This window comes from Dipodomys spectabilis, unplaced genomic scaffold (assembly GCF_019054845.1).
Source record: "Dipodomys spectabilis isolate Male_0828 unplaced genomic scaffold, ASM1905484v1 ptg000004l, whole genome shotgun sequence".
In the NCBI taxonomy this organism is placed as follows: domain Eukaryota; kingdom Metazoa; phylum Chordata; class Mammalia; order Rodentia; family Heteromyidae; genus Dipodomys; species Dipodomys spectabilis.
The window spans coordinates 4,320,963-4,337,117 of NW_024870681.1; the positions used below are offsets into that span (position 1 = coordinate 4,320,963).

General features: G+C 43.4%; 2 protein-coding genes and 1 non-coding gene across 5 annotated transcripts in view; 1 reads left to right on the forward strand and 2 right to left on the reverse strand.

Moving 5' to 3' along the window:
* Positions 1 to 8,713, forward strand: part of Rhbdl3 (rhomboid like 3) — a 67,635-nt gene extending 58,922 nt beyond the window's left edge. The window contains exon 10 of the transcript XR_006149443.1: positions 8,700 to 8,713. The gene's annotated coding sequence lies outside the window, so the exon portion shown is untranslated. The remainder of the gene's footprint in view (positions 1 to 8,699) is intronic.
* CUNH17orf75 (chromosome unknown C17orf75 homolog) lies at positions 1,067 to 14,789 on the reverse strand. 3 transcript variants are annotated; one of them, XM_042692824.1, is made up of 10 exons: positions 14,603 to 14,789; positions 13,814 to 13,882; positions 9,711 to 9,836; positions 7,621 to 7,764; positions 7,337 to 7,394; positions 4,988 to 5,107; positions 4,502 to 4,566; positions 4,005 to 4,141; positions 2,771 to 2,874; positions 1,067 to 1,448 (listed from the first exon to the last, which is right to left on the reverse strand). In XM_042692824.1, exons 1-10 carry the CDS (start codon positions 14,740 to 14,742, stop codon positions 1,233 to 1,235), a joined length of 1,179 nt encoding a protein of 392 aa, XP_042548758.1. In that variant the 5' UTR covers positions 14,743 to 14,789; the 3' UTR covers positions 1,067 to 1,232. The 3 variants fall into 3 exon arrangements, with proteins under 3 accessions (XP_042548758.1, XP_042548750.1, XP_042548762.1); XM_042692816.1 differs by having other exon boundaries at positions 14,597 to 14,789; XM_042692828.1 differs by lacking the exon at positions 2,771 to 2,874 and having other exon boundaries at positions 1,228 to 1,448; positions 14,597 to 14,789.
* On the reverse strand, positions 2,109 to 2,243 carry LOC122120642. The gene has a single exon (XR_006149762.1). It is a non-coding gene; the product is annotated as a small nucleolar RNA SNORA3/SNORA45 family (small nucleolar RNA).
* Positions 14,790 to 16,155: the final 1,366 nt, after the last annotated feature.

Sequence of the window (16,155 nt, forward strand, 5' to 3'; positions counted from 1 at the left end):
GGACCCTTCCCCGCCCTCCCCCCCCCCCCAAAAAGGTGGTGTTGCTCATACCTCTATTCCCAGCTATGCAAACAGCATAAGTAGGAGTCACCATCCAAGCCTGCCTGAGTAAAGTGTGAGACCACATCCGAAAAATAACAATCTAAGCTGAGACCATATCTGAAAAATAACAATCTAAGCTCAAGGCTCTCAAGTTCAAACCCCAGTACCTCCAACAACAAAAAACAAACAAAAACCTGTTGTCAACAAATACCTGTAAACAAATGAATAAAGTGGTGATGGGGGCCAATTCTGCAGTAGCTTTCCATTACGCATAATGTTTTATCTTGAAGCTAGTGCATCTATTTTTAAAGCTCATTTAATTTCTTACATACTCATGATTTATTTGCATATTGACTTAAAAGCTAGCTTCATCATCCATGCCAAGTATCAATCAGACAAAAAAAAAGGTATCAAGCACACTCAGGATGCATAAATTGCTCTTTGAAATAGTATCACCGTGATAATCTCCTGACTATGATTACTTATGTTTGGAGGCAAGATCTCACTGTAGATCCCAGGCTAGCCTGACTGCCTGCAACTTGCGACTGACTTGCTTCTAGGTCCAGAGTGTTGGGATTACAGTTATACGCCACTTCCCCTGGCTGGGGTTACATTTTTTTTTTTTTTTGGTTGGTCGTGTGGCTTGAACTCTGGGCCTGGGCACTGTCCCTCAGCTCTTCAGCTCAAGGCAAGCGACCACTTGAGCTACAGCGCCACTTCTGGTTTCTGGTGGTTTATTGTAGATAGGAGTCTCACAGTCCTTCCTGCCCAGGCTGGCTTTGAACCGCGATCCTCAGATCTCAGCCTCCTGAGTAGCTAGGATTACAGGCGTGAGCCACCAGCGCCCGGCTGGGGTTACATTTTTTAAGAAAATTATTCAATCTGTTAAGAGACAAGTACTGTGCTTTTTCTGGAATGGATCATTTGCTGTATAATCTCAGGCAATAAATTCCTGAAGTTTAGAATAGGTCCAGCAATATACTTAAAATTCTACAACTCTAACACAGACCTATCTACAATTCAGTGAAGACATTCCTCAGATTGTTATGTTTAATTAAGTTAAATGGCAAAAGTGTAAAAAGAAAGAATCTGGTAGGTTTCAGATCGCCTTAAACAGTAACTCTATGAACAATGACAACTGATGATTCAAACAAATATACAACTTCATGAAGAGTTATTTCAAAACATGATCAAAAACTTCGGGGAAGAGACTCTTTCATGAATTCTTCAAGGACAGCTACCACACTTTTAGCTTCAGGCATTTCTTCATGTTCCACTTTCACAATCTTCAAAAGGACATCTCCACTCCCACAGTTCTTCAGGAACATATAACATTTGAACAAAGCATAATGGTTCATTTCTGCCTGCCGTATAAACCTCTTCAAATTGTTTGTGTCTTGTATGGCCTAGAAACAGATTGCCTGGTTAAATAAGTGTTTAGTGAAATAATGGAAAAAAAATAACCTCCTATCCAGTTGAGAACATGCTGTGAGATGTTAGCTTTTTAAATATTTCTATCATATTGAATTGAAACCCCTCTGTACAACTACTTGACGATACATTTAAAAAATTAAAGAACAAAAAGAATAAACTACTAAGAATAAATGTTTCCATCTTCTTTATTGCTAATATGCCTTGGCCTTGGTGTAATGAAAGTTTTACTTAAATTCAGTGAAATTAAAAACGTAGCTGGGCACAGGTGGCTCAGTCTTGTGATTCTTGCTACTCAGAGCATCGAGATTCAAAACCAGCCTGGGCAGTCTGTGAGACTCGTTATTTCCAATTAACCAACGAAAAACTTGAGGTGGAACTGTGGCTCAAGCGGTAGAGTGCTTAGCCCTGGGCAAAAAAAGTTCTGTAACAATGTCCAGTCCCAGTTCAAGCCCTGGACTGGCACCAAAAAAAAATTTTTTTTTTTGCTAAGGTGAGGACCTATCCCTATTAGAATTCTGTATTTTTTTTTTTTTTGTAAAACATTTGAGTATGCCATAGTAAATACCAGATAGCAGCTCCCTAAGTGTAATGAGGAAAGGGGCCTGCTAACTAAAGCTCTAGGATGCATAGAGGCGTGTTTCTGATCTAGACGCTAATGGGGGCACAGCTACTCCCACCAGCGAGCCAAGACCAGCAGGTTCTCTCTGAGAGCTCTAGCATACCAGGCAGGATAAGGGCTGTGCCCAGGGCATGACTCTAGCCTCAGTCTGAATTACTTGCCTGTGCTTTGTGCTTTGTGCTTTGTTTTTGTTTTTTTTGGGGTCTGGTCGTGGGGCCTGAACTCTGGGCCTGGGCGCTGTTCCTCAGCTCTTCAGCTCAAGGCTAGCGCTCTACCACTTGAGCCACAGTGCCACTTCTGGCTTTTTTCTTTTAGGTTATGTGGTGCTGAGGAATGGAACCCAGGGCCTCATGCATGCAAGGCAAGCGCTCTACCACTGAGCCACCTTCCCAGCCCTGTCTTGTGCTTTGTAACTAAGGTACAACATAAATTGAAAGCTTGAGGTCCCTTAAATATAAATAACCATTCAACCCAATTTATTGGAAATGAAACTATTTACATGTAGAAGCTACTGAAAAATGAAGATAAATACCTTCTTATGATTCATATTTTAGAGATGGCCCATTTAATAATGAACAAAACAGCTGGAAAGCATATTTGTTATTCTATCACTGGTACAGATTAAAATTGTATGTGGCCCTTGACAGACTGCCAGTTAGCCAATAAACTAATTACCTTTAGCTTAAAGTTCTCCAGTACTTGTCTGAAGAGAAAAGGGTTGCCCCCTTCAGTACCATTTAAAAAAGCTTGCATCCAGTCCTCACAAAACCGGTTGCTTCCTATAAAATATTTTGGAGAAATAAAAGAAAATGAAACCCTACAAAGCACAAGTTATTTAAAAAACACAACTGCTTAAGACTTGTGTTGTGGTCTAAAAAGAGAGTGTACCTTACCACATGGCTAAGAAATACCAGAGTAAGCATGGTGCCACTGGCTCATGCCTATAATCCTAGCTACTCAGGAGATCTGAGGATTGCAGTTCCAGCCTGGGCAGGAAAGTTTGTGAGAGACTCTTATCATCACAATCAACTTCCAAAAAACCAGAAAGGAAGCTGTGGTTCAAATGCTAGAGGGCTAGCCTTGAGCACAAAAACTAAGGGACAGTGCCCAGACCCTGAATTTAAGACCCAGGACGATCACAAAAGGAAAAAAAATACCACAGTGGTCCACACTCCCCATAGGTCTGTCCGTAGTCACATCTCCCATATATTTTGTTAAACCTCTGCTGCCTAACTTAGCATTGTTACGCTTTACCAGTATTATTTCACACATGTTAAAACCTTTATGTATTTTTCTTTAATGATTGATCTACTAGATAATATGTTTGAGAGCTGTACTAACACAGTTGTGACTGCTCCCTTGCATGAATTAGCAATTTGTCAGTTTCCTGTTGATAAACATTTAAGTTGCTTCCAATTCTTTGTTTTTTTTTTTCAGATAATGCCTTTATGAGCATTTTTTCTTTTTGTCTCCTTGTGTACAGCCATGACTTTCTTTTTTTTTTCTTTTTTCTTTTTCTTTTTGTGATGGTACTGGGGCTTGAACTCGGGGCCTTTTGCTCTTTCTTGGCTTTTTTTTTTTTTTTTGCTCAAGGCTAACATTCTACCACTTGAGCCACAACTCTACTTCTGCCTTTTTCTGGTTAGAGATAAAGGTCTCATGGACTTTCCTGCCCAGACTGGCTTCAAATGTTGAATCTCCATCTTCGGAACTTAGGGTCCTGACTAGCTAGGATGTACAGGTGTGAGCCACCACTGTCCAGCCTATGTGTTTCTTTATATGCCTAAGAGTGGGACCCTAGGCCTCTCTTGATTTCCATGCACATGAACAAACTGCAAGGGGATATGTAGGTATTATGTGTTCAAAGTACAAAGACAAGACTCACAAGAGGTCCAGGAAGTCCACTCACCTGCATTGTGGAACTCAGGTTGGGAACCGCTGCAGTCTATGAGCACAGGCTTGTGCTGCTCCTCCGTCATGGCCATACACAATGATGTCATGGTGCCTTCATGAATGAGTCCTTCGAGACTGGCCACACTCAGAAACCTGCCACACAGAGCAAGTCCTTTTCCACAAACATATTGCAGAATGGAAGGAAGAAAGAAAGTTCATCCTGCACTGCAGGGTTAAAAACTTAATCAGGGGGCTGGGAAGGTGGCTCAGTGGTAGAGCGCTTGCCTTGCATGCATGAGGCCCTGGGTTCGATTCCCCAGCACCACATAAGCAAAAAGAAAAAAAAAAAAGCGGAAGTGGCGCTGTGACTCAAGTGGTAGAGCGCTAGCCTTGAGCTGAAGAGCTGAGGGACAGTGCCCAGGCCCAGAGTTCAGCCCCATGACTGGGCCCAAAAAAAAAAAAACTTAATCAGGCTAGCTGTACAAAAGCTTGTTGCTGCACAATCTTCATTACCTGTTAATGTCCCTCTTTGTTTTGTCATCTGATTCTTTAACCTCAACAGGAGTATAACTCAAAGCCTATAAGAGAAAAATAAAACATGATTGATACATACTTCTCATCTTTCCATGAGCAGCCACTTAGGATTAAACTCTACCTTTTTGCCTATGAGTTCTCCAGAGCTGTGTTCAAGAATGCTTGTTGACATTTTAAATAGGTAAGACCATTTTGGTGTTTTGTGTTTGTTTTCTCAAAATGTTTTGGAAATTATACATCTCTGAGATTATTTCAACTAGTAATTATTTTAAAACATTTTATCTGATTAGGAAACCTCCACTAGCATTTGCCATTCAATTCTACTTACTATTAAGCTCTGAGTAAATAGTGTGGTCTATCTTGACAGCAAGCATAACTTAAATGAATGTTCAGAGAAAAATGAACACAAACTCTGCCAAAGTGCTTCACCATTAAGAGACTACTCTTTGTTTGGGTGACACTTACAGCATGCAGCAGGAAGGTAAGTTTCTCCTGAAAGAGAAGAACCACCCTTTGAATTGGGCATACAACATCTTCAAACCAGCTGTTCAGATAGGACTTTACTTGGTTCTCCAGGCCACTTTCCTACATCAAGAGAGAATGTCATTTGCTTTAAGACCATATAAACCTTAGTGGACACCATATTCTTAATTGTAGCCTTGGTGTTAAAGTCAATTGGGACAGACATCGTTCCCGTTCACTCTCACCTCCCCAGTACCTGGCAGTGTGTCTGAAATACACAGAACTCAAGCTTACTGACTACAGAACAATTGAAGAAATGCAGAGAATTTGGTGTTATTGGTGTTTGAACTCAAGGTCTCCTGTTAGGCAGGTCCTCTATCATTTGAGCCACTCCCCAAAGAAATGCACAAAATCTGTACTGAAAATGAAAAGAAGGAAGGATACAAGTGACTCATCAAAGTATTGAGGCTGCCAGGCAGGTGTGACACCTGTAATCCTAGCTATTCAGGAGGCTGAGATTTGAGGGTTACAGTTCAAAGCCAGCCCAAGCAGAAAAGGCTGAGAGACTCTAATCTCCAATAAACCACTCAGAAAACCGGAAGTGGCTCTGTGGCTCAAGAGGTAGAACATTCACCTTGAGCTGAAGAGCTAAGGGACAGCACCCAGGCCCAGAGTTCAAGCTTCATGACCGAACAACAAAAAAGTATTGAGGCTGAATCCAACTGTCACGTTCCCCCAAAGGCTTTTTAGGGTGTGTGGCTCTAGGGACCAGTGTCGCACAAGAAGACCTCTTATCAGGGAGGGTAGCACCTCCACACTATAATCTTCACCTTTTTTTTTTTTTTTTGGGTCCGGTTGTGGGGCCTGAACTCAGGGCCTGGGTGCTGTCCCTCAGCTCTTCAGCTCAAAGCTAGCCCTCTACCACTTGAGCCACAGCACCACTTCTGGCTTTTTTTCTTTTTGCTTATGTGGTGCTGAGGAATCGAACCCAGGGCCTTGTGTATGCAAGGCAAGTGCTCTACCACTGAGCCACCTGCCCAGTCCCCCTGGCTCACTCTTGACTTCATCCTTTTCTTTCCTTCATTATCTTGTTTGTGACAAGGGAAAAGAACCATTACCACATGTAATTTATAAGAGTTATAACTTGTAACAATGTGCACGGTGAAAGCAATTTTTAAAAGGTCTGGATAATTTAATCAATATGGCTATATCTAATTCATAAAGGACTGATGAATAAAAATGGTACACTTCTTCAATCTTTGATAAGTTCAAGGGCAGTTATAATGTTGCACAGCATATTTCTGGTGCCAGCGACTGTGTGGACCATTAATTCTAACCGAAGTACAAATGTGATGTGCCTATAAATAAGAAAAGGGGCCGGGTGCCGGTGGCTCACGGCTGTAATCCTAGCTACTCAGGAGGCTGAGATCTGAGGATCATGGTTCAAAGCCAGCCCAGGCAGGAAAGTCCGTGAGACTCTTATCTCTAATAAACCACTAGAAAACCGGAAGTATCACTGTGGCTCAAGTGGTAGAGCGCTTGCCTTGAGCTGAAGAGTGCAGGGATAGTGCCCAAGCCCAGAGTTCAAGCCCCGCAATCAACAAAAAAAAAAAGAGCATTCTCTTCTTCACCAGACATGTCACTGAACTCAGTACATAGAATTTTTCATAGAGTCAATTCATCAAAAGCAGCCCTGTGAAACTTGCAGCACTCATGAGAACTATACAGTCTGGGCTGGGTGCTGATGGTTTGCACCTATAATCCTAGCTACTTAGGAGGCTGAGATCTGAGGATCACAGTGTGAAGCCAGCCCTGACAGGAAAGTCCATGAGACTTACCTCTAATTAAGCACCAAAAGGCCAGAAGTAGAACTGTGGATCAAGTGGTAGAGCACTGGCTTTTTGTGGATAAAGCTAAGGAACTGTGCCCAGACCCTGAGTTCAAGCCCCAGTACAGGCACACAACAAAAACAAAAAAATCCTACAGTCTACCTGGATGCCACTGGCTCACACCTACAATCCCAGTTACTCAAGAAACTAAGTAAGACCTTAGAACCACAGTTCAAAGCTAGCCTGGGAGACAATTCCAAGAGTCCATCTCCAAAATAACCAACAAAAAGTTGAGCTAAAGGCATGAATCAAGTGGTAGAGTTCAAACTCCAGTACCATTAAAAAAAACAAAACAAACAAACAAAAAAACACCACCACACACAAGAAAACTCCAGCACCAGTCTGCTAACCCACAAGGGAAATTTTTAGAATTTAGCCAAGTTTGTGGCTATCTATTTGACTTGATTAATTATTGCAAGGTAACAGCAGTTCAGTCTTATGAAATTTAAGTCAGTCATCTTACCTCACAATTCATGTTAATTTTCAGCCCTTGAATGTACTTGTCCAATTCAAGCCTGAACGTGTGTTCTTAAGGAAGTAATAAAGGATGAATAATCAAGTCAGTGTTTTATCTCTTTAACAGGAAATATAGGGTCTTCCAAATAATGTCAACTATAAATTAAAAGTAGCCAAGACAAATGCCATATGAAGACACAAAATTCAAACACACCTTTAAAGGTAGAGACACATAGGGAGAGTGTTAGAGATCCTCCCCCTTGCTGCCCTCAAAGACCAATGAAAGGATATAGCTCGAGGCCCTTTTCAGATCCTCCTAAAAAACAGACCACATATTCTGAAGGGTTATGTTCAGAGCCCATTGTTGCTGTTTCAGGAAGCAATTTTTCTTGTTGGAAAAGGCAGTAATAACAACCAACTCGGTAACCTGGACTTCTAGAAAAGAAACAGTAAAGTGAAAGTAAACTGAGATTTTTTTTGTTGTTGTTGTTTTTGTTTTTTTTTTCTTGCAAGTATATGTTGCAGCCCAACATTGATGAATTTAATTTTATTTTCAAGAGTATTTATAACATGCCTATTTGGCATTTTGTTTCTTTTTTTTTTTAATTTAATTTTATTTGTGAACATACTGTACAGAGGGGTTACAATTACATGGGCAGGATAATGCATACATTTCTTACCAAGCATTGCAGCCTCCTCCTTTGTTTACCCTTCACATCCCTTCCCAGCCTTCCCCCTCCCCCCCTAAACTGAGATGTTTTGAGCACTAAAGCATTTCATTGTGCTCTGCTCTGGGCCCTGGTAGTCTTGATCTGGCAAAACTTTGGAATAAACTATTTAAGATCTTCTCAGACTTCCTATCAACTTACTCCTCACAGCAAAGAGACATGGAGACACACCCTGGCGGGGGGAAGGGTAATTAAAGCTGCCTCTAACAGAGGTGAACTTTTGAATTGTCCTGCTTATGTGAAAAGATGCAAGTTTCCCTCTTGACCAGAGTAAGTACACGTTTTCCCATCTTCCTAAACCCTCATAAAGCATGGATGCTGCAGGGAGATGTGCCAGGCTTATCCTGTGACCTTATCATCGTGCCACAGCCTAATAATCTTCAGCCCTTAATGCCAACTTCAACTTCATGGTCTGAAGTGCACTACAATAGGAGTATAACAGGAACATGGGTGGAATTGAACTAACGATACCCATGTTTAAGCCTGAACATCAACAAGGTAACAAGTCCTATGCTAGGGACTGGTGGCTCATGTCCCTAGTTGAGATCTGAGGATCATGGCTCAAAGTCAGCTCGGGGAGGAAAATCCATGAGACTCTTATCCAATTAATCAGAAAACCAGAAGTGGTGCTGTGGCTCAAAGTGGTAGAACACTAGCCTTGAGCTCAAGAGCTCAGGGACAGCACCCAGGGTTCAAGCCCCATGACTGACCAAAAAAAAAAAAGTAACAAGCCCTTTGACCTTGGGCATCCCATTTAATTTTTTTTCTTTTTTTTTTTTTGGCCAGTCCTGGGGCTTGAATTCAGGGCCTAGGTGCTGTCCCTGAACTTCTTTTGCTCAAGGCTAGCACTCTACCACTTCAACCATAGCACCTCTACCAGCTTTTTTCTGTTTATATGATACTGAGGAATCAAACCCAGGGCTTCATGCATGCTAGGCAAGCATTCTACCACTAAGCCACATTTCCAGCTTCCATTTAACTTCCTTGAGTTGATTTCCTCAGTTTAAAATGGAAATAAGAATTTCATCAAAGGGGCTGGGAAGGTGGCTCAGTGGTAGAGCGCTTGCCTTGCATGCATGAAGCCCTGGGTTCGATTCCTCAGCACCACATAAGCAAAAAAGAAAAAAAAGCCGGAAGTGGCACTGTGGCTCAAGTGGTAGAGCGCTAGCCTTGAGCTGAAGAGCTAAGGGACAGCGCCCAGGCCCAGAGTTCAGGCCCCACAACCGGACCCAAAAAAAAAAGAATTTCATCAAAGCTTATGAAACCACTTTTCTAACTATAGAAACTATATGACTTTAAAAAAAAAAAAAAAGAAACTATATGACTTTAGTTTAGATAGTTACTTTTTTTTTTCAGGGGACGGGGATAAAAGTCTAGTGCTGGGGATCAAACTCTCAGGCCCTTGCTATGCTAGGCAAGTGCTATACCACTGAACCCTTAACTCTCTTCTCCTAAGAACAAAATTAACCCATGTGCCGGTGTCTTTACCATTCATTTGCCATTCTTTACCACATGTTTCTGTGTGAAGCCTGGTGCTTCAGCTGCTGAAAAACAAAAATGAACTCTGCAGGCCTAGATCTTTTAGAGTTTCTTGTCAGTTCTCATGTTTAGCTCAGAAACAAAAACTCAAGACACAGCACATTTAACACTTACCTCAGCTCCACGGATGCAACATTACCCAGCCCTTCAAAGACTGCTCCTTTCGAAAGACGCTTAGCAATGAAACTGCGTAGCTCTGGCTCCACTTCAGATGGCAGATTAGTATCCACCAAGGAGAGGCTTGACAATGAAAGACACACATTCTTTACCAGTGGATAAGTGCATTCACACCCGTAAGTTAGACAGAATGGTATCATCAATGGCAGCATTTCCCTTAAGGACTTAAGAAAGATGGCTGCCTGTTGATGAGTGCTATAATTTGTATGTACCATATTCTTTAAAGGCCCATGTATTATCCACAAATCAGCCAACGACAAATGCTGGAGGGGATGTGGAGAAAGAGGAACCCTATTACACTGCTGGTGGGAATGTACACTTATACAACCACTTTGGAAAGCAGTCTGGAGGGTCCTTAGAAAGCTAAAGATTGACCTCCCTTACGACCCAGTCATACCACTTCTAGGTATCTACCCTGAACAACAGGAACCAATATACAAGGACACGTGGACCTCCATGTTTATTGCAGCACTGTTCGCAATAGCTAGGATATGGAAACAACCTAGGTGCCCCACCACAGATGAATGGATCCAAAAATTGTGGTATCTATACACAATGGAATATTATGCAGCCATTAGAAATGACAAAATAATGGCATTTGCAGGGAAATGGATGGAGCTAGAAGGAATCATGTTGAGCGAGGTAAGCCAAGAACGAAGAGACAAACGGTACATGGTCTCCCTCATAAGTGGATGCTAAATCCAAAAGGTTAGGTGATACGACAAAACTAACAGGACTTAAGAAACAAAGAACTCCCGCTCATCTGGTTGAACCACTACTAAATATCCTCATGCTGCTGATCACAAATATGGTATATAACATGTGAACACTGTTATATATTACAGACTGTGGTAGACAATTTGCTCCAGGGAAGTTAGAATGAACTTGTGACTTTGAAATTATGTAATCATTTAATCACAATCAAAAAAAAAAAAAAAAAAAGAACCTCGGGGAAGGGAGGGAGGAAGGGGATGGTAGGGGGAAAACAATGGAGGGGGTAACAATGTTCAAGAGGAAGTGTACTCATAACCTCACTCATGTAACTGTAACCCTCTGTATAGTAGCTTTACAATAAAAAAAAAAATAAAGGCCCATGTATTGAAAGCTTTTTTGGGGGGGAGGGAGAGGGCAGGCCGGGGTGTTAGTTGTATGGCTTGAACTCAGGGCCTGTGTACCATCCTTGAGCTCTTTTGCTCAAGGCTAGCACTCTACCACTTTCAGCCACAGCTCTACTTTTAGTTTTCTGATGGTTAATTGGAGTTGAGTCTCATAAACTTTCCTGTCTGGGCTTGACTTCCAACCTCAATCTCAGATCTCATCCTCTTGAGTAGCTAGAATTACTGGTGTAAGCCACCAGCACCTGGCTGAAAGCTTTGACTTTTGACCCTAACCCATGGTGTTATTGTAAGCTGGTGAGTTCTATAGGAGGTGGGGCTTTTTGGGAGGAAGTTAAGTCATTGGAGGTACTAGATATGATATTGAGACCCTGGTTTCCTCCTTCCTCTTTCACTTCCTAGCTACCATAAGATAAATGGGCTCCCTTGCCACATGCTCCTGCCATATGTGGCCACGGGCCTAAAGGGAACAGGAACCATGGACTAAAACCTCCTAAGCTGTAAGTTTAAAAAAAAAAAACTCATTTGCATTAGCTCCGCTGGGGACACAGCTCAGTGGTAGAGGGCTTGCCTAGCATTCTCAAGACCCTGGGTCCCATACTCAGAATGGAAAAAATTAAGGACTACCTGAGATATTTTGTCACAGCAATGGAAAGCTAACAAAGTAGTACCTCTAGTAATATATTTTACCAAGTATGACCTACCTTACCAAAAATATTCCTATCTTTCCACCTTATTCTCTCCAGTATTAGAGTTGCACTGGCCATTTTTCATTGTATAATCATCCCCTTGCACTCACTCTTGTTTTGCTTTCTTTTGGCTTCACTGAGGAATAATTGTCATATAGAAACTGAGTACTGCACACAATCTCCTTTAACTGCTTTGCTGTTTCTATCTCACTGCATTTGCTTAGCAAAACCAGTTTAGCTTTCCATTTACCCTGCACCAATACCTCTGCATATAAAATGTGGTTGGATGAAACCCTACACACCTGTTGCTGAGCCTCCTGTTTAGTTAATGATCCAAGTGATCTAGCCTCAGGTTGGTCCTATTTACTTACTAGTTATTGGTACATTTTCTCACAGATTCTCATACATCATTATTTCCTGTCTCCTTCCTCAACCTTCCAACTACTTCTTATCCATGAATAAACACCTAGTGTTTATAAATTAAAGGTGCCAGTGTTTCATGCCTATAAACCTAGCTGTTCGGGAGGCTGAGATCTGAGGATTACAGTTTTCAATTCTGAAACTAGCCCAGGCAATAAAGTCTGTGACACTCTTATCTCCAAGTAGCTACCAAAAAAAAACTGGAAGTGGAGCTGTGGCTCAAGTGGTAGAGTGTTAGCCTTGAGCACAAAAACTCAGGGACAGTGCCCAGGCCCTGAGTTCAAGCCCCAGAACTGAGACTAAAAAATAAAAATAATTTCATTTCTACTAATAGTGGCACATGCATGTAATCCCAGTACTTGGAAGGCTGAAATAGGAGGATTAAGAGTTCCAGACCCAGGGGGCTGGGAAGGTGGCTCAGTGGTAGAGCGCTTGCCTTGCATGCATGAGGCCCTGGGTTCGATTCCTCAGCACCACATAAACAGAAAAAGCTGGAAGTGGCACTGTGGGTCAAGTGGTAGAGCCTAGCTTTGAGCTGAAGAGTTGAAGGACAGCGCCCAGGCCCAGAGTTCAGGCCCCACGACAGGCAAAAAAAAAAAAAAAAAAAAAGAGTTCAGGCCCAGACCCATAGTTTGGGCCCAAGAGTTTGGGCCCATAGAAAGTTCCTGGCCAGCCTGTACTACGTAGCAAGATCTTGTCTCAGAATCAATTAGTAAGGTGCTGGTGGCTCATGCTTATAATCTTAGCAACTCAGAAGTCTGAGACCTAGAAGATTGTGGTTTAAAGAATATTCAAAGGAGGGCTGGGAAGGTGGCTCAGTGGTAGAGCGCTTGCCTTGCATGCCTGAGGCCCTGGGTTCAATTCCTCAGCACCACATAAGAAAAAAGCCAGAAGTGGCGCTGTGGCTCAAGTGGTAAAGCGCTAGCCTTGAGCTGAAGAGCTGAGGGACAGTGACCAGGCCCAGAGTTCAGGCCCCACGACTGGACCCCCCCCCCAAAAAAAAAAAAAAAGAAAATGTACCTTAGCACAAATAACATATACTAATTTATAAAATTAAAACATTCAAAGGAGACAATTCAAATTTATATCTTTAATGGGTCCTGGTGGCTCATACCTGTAATCCTAGCTACTCAGAAGGCTAACATCTGAAGATTGTGGTTCAAAGCCAGCCCAGGCAGAAAAGTTTGTGAGACTCTTAACTCCAGTAAACTACTCAGAAAAAGCCGGAAGCAGTACTGTGGCTTAAGTGGTAGAGCGCTAGCCTTGACTACAAAGAGGCTGAGGGACAGCACCCAAGCCCTAAGTTCAAGCCCCAGGACACACACACACATGTGTATGTATTTATATATACTTTCATAAATGCTGGTACTGGAGCTTGCACTCCTGGCTAACACTCTACCATTTGAACTACACCTCTACTTCTGGCTTTTTGGTAGTTAATTGGAGGTAAGAGTCTTTGTCTGCCCAGGCTAGCTCTAAATTGAGATCCTCAGGCCTCATCCTCCTGAGTAGTTGGGAGGGATTACAGATGTGAGCCATCAGTGCTCCACTTAACTTGAAATCTTTATAGCGTGTGATATTGGATAATTTACTGCAATTCCAACCGAGAAACTCAAATCATACAGGACTGTCTGTATTTGGATCTGTCTCAACTTGAAAGAATAGAGTCAATGAGGAAATCAAGAGAGCTTCCTAGGGGATAGACTGTGGGTTATGGATAGCTCAGGGGAAACTGTACTCACTGACATCTACAGGCCAGAAAAGCACAGAAAGAAGATAAAAGTACAGGTCTGGGTTACGGTTAAGCTGTTTTTACCTGAAATCATCACCAGAGGGAGTTTCTGAATTTGTGCCTTCATCACTGTCTGCTCGTTGCTGTGCCAATCTGCAAGCCACAAAAACAATAGTGCTATCAATTATGGGTTCTTAATCACGCAGCGTATAGGAGCCTTGGCAAGCTGGGGAAGGGCAAGGAGTCCCCTCAACTGCAAAGTGAGATTATATAGGTTATCTATCCCTTACCCTCATGATAGGTAAACAAATAGAGCGGTGCAGACAAGAGCTCCCCTTCTCCCTCCAAATTACCTAAGGGGTGGAGGGGAAAGGCTTAATATCCAGAAGATTCATGGAAACTCTTTAAAAAAAAAAAACCCACTAAAACAATAACAAAAAACAGACCTCAGAGGGCCAGGAGAGGCCCCCTTATAATTCTGGCCTCTCCCAGCCGGGGGGGGGGGGGGGGGGGGGGAGGCAGGGAGCACAGAGGGGATCAGAAGGTGTCAGTGAGTGGCGGAAATGTGGGAAAGAGATGAATGATCAGAGGCATAGGACACAACTGAAATTGTGGGGGCGTTCGAGGAGAACCCCGCACATCACACGGCAGGGGCTTGAGGGGACCTGGGGGCCGGGGTATGCAGAGGGTTGAGTGAGCCAATCTTAGAACTCCAGGGGAGGAGCTGGGAGGAAGAGTGTGGTCGCAAGGGCCCTCCGGGGCCAGAGACCTTGGCTGGGAGAGAAGGTGGCCTCTGGGAGCTGCCAGGCCCCGGCGCCCGGGTGGGGTGCAGGACCGGGCGGCGGGCCCACGGGGACGGCCGGGCGCCGGCACCTGCTTCCGCGGCAGCTGTAGAGGCCGTAGTGGCTGCTGGGCGGCGGCTCGGGTCTGCGCTCCTCGGCGAGGCAGCCCTCCTCGCTGCTCTCCAGTTCCTTCTCCTCCCCGTCCAGCGACTCCTGCAAAGACGGGAGCATCGCGCCGGCCTCCGAGCGACCCGGTGTCTCCGCTAAACCGCTCCCCCGCCGCCACCGGACAGTCCTCGGTGTGCCGTCTCGTCCGGATCCCCGCCCTCGCACACCTGCGTTCCGCTGGTTTCCTGGGCCCTAGGGCAGAGGAAGCTGGCCTGTTCGCGTTCCTCTCCTCTGCCAGGTCTTCTGAACTCACTTTGCTGCCTCTGATGATCTGTATGTGGTAAAGATGGTAGAACTAGCTAGTCACGTGGATTTTCTTTCTTTTCTTCCCCTTTAGTGGTACTGGGATTTGAACTCAGGGTCTCATGCCTGCTACAACACAGGCACTCCAGCCACTTGAGCTTTATCCCTAGCTATTTTGTTTGTATTTTGGTTTTGAGACTAACTTTGCTGAGCTGGCCCAGAATTCAAGACCTTCCAGCCTCCAGCTAATGAGTAGCCCAGGATTCCATGTGTACACAGCCTTTACACTTTCTTTTCCTTTTTTGTTGTCTCTAGGGTTTGAGCTCTGGGCTTCTGGCTTGCTCCGCTTACGTGCTTGGCTAGTACTTAAATATTTTAGCCATGCTTCTAGCCCTGCTTATTTGCTGGTTATTTTGGAGATGGAGACTCTTGAGACTTTTCTACTCCAACTACCTTCAAACTGAGGTCTACTCCATCTCAGTCTCCAAATCTCCTAAAATTATAGTAATGAATCTGTGCCTCTGGCTTTGTTTTCATTTGTGGTAGAATACTTGGGCTGGAAATGTAGCTAGTAAAGGTCACATGTCCCCATTTGTGCTCCACTCCCCCTCCCTTACTTAGACTTGCCTTTCTTTTAGTTTTTGCCAACTCACTGTTCATATTACACTGTCTACATACATCAGGGAAAGAGATCTTTTTTTTTTTTTTTGTCATTTGTGGGGCTTGAACTCAGGGCATGGGTGCTGTCCCTGAGCCTCTTTGTGCTCAAGGCTAGGGCTCTACCACAGAGCCACAGCACCACTTCTGGCTATTAATTAATTGGAGATAAGAATCTCATTGAAAACTTTTCTACCCAGGCTAGATTCAACCTGGATCCTCAGATCTCAGCCTCCAGAATAGCTTGGATTATAAGCATTAGTGCCTGGGAGAAGGGGATCTCTTTCAAACTTAAATCTAGTGTTACTCTTTGACTTTGGGTAAATTATCCTCTCTTTCCACTCCTTTTATCTCATGTATATTAACCTGTTGATAACGGCATCTACCTCACAGGCTTCTAGACCAGTGCCTAAAATAGAGTAATGTAACTTTAATGAATCTAAGATATACAGAGATTCTTAATCCCTAACTTCCCTGCCAGTACACCAAACATGTTACCAGAAAGTTTAGGGCAGCTATACAACCTTGGCTAGATGCAGTATCTGGCAAAAAGGAATTCAGGTAAGACATAAGAAA

Coding starts and splice junctions, on each gene's coding strand:
- CUNH17orf75 (XM_042692816.1), bottom strand. CDS start 14,742: ATGCTCCCGTCTTTGCAGGAGTCGCTGGACGGGGAGGAGAAGGAACTG. Junction 4,567..4,987: donor TTACCTTCCTGCTGCATGCT/GTAAGTGTCACC, acceptor TTTCTCTTATAG/GCTTTGAGTTATACTCCTGT. Junction 4,142..4,501: donor ACAAAGAGGGACATTAACAG/GTAATGAAGATT, acceptor TCTGTGTGGCAG/GTTTCTGAGTGTGGCCAGTC.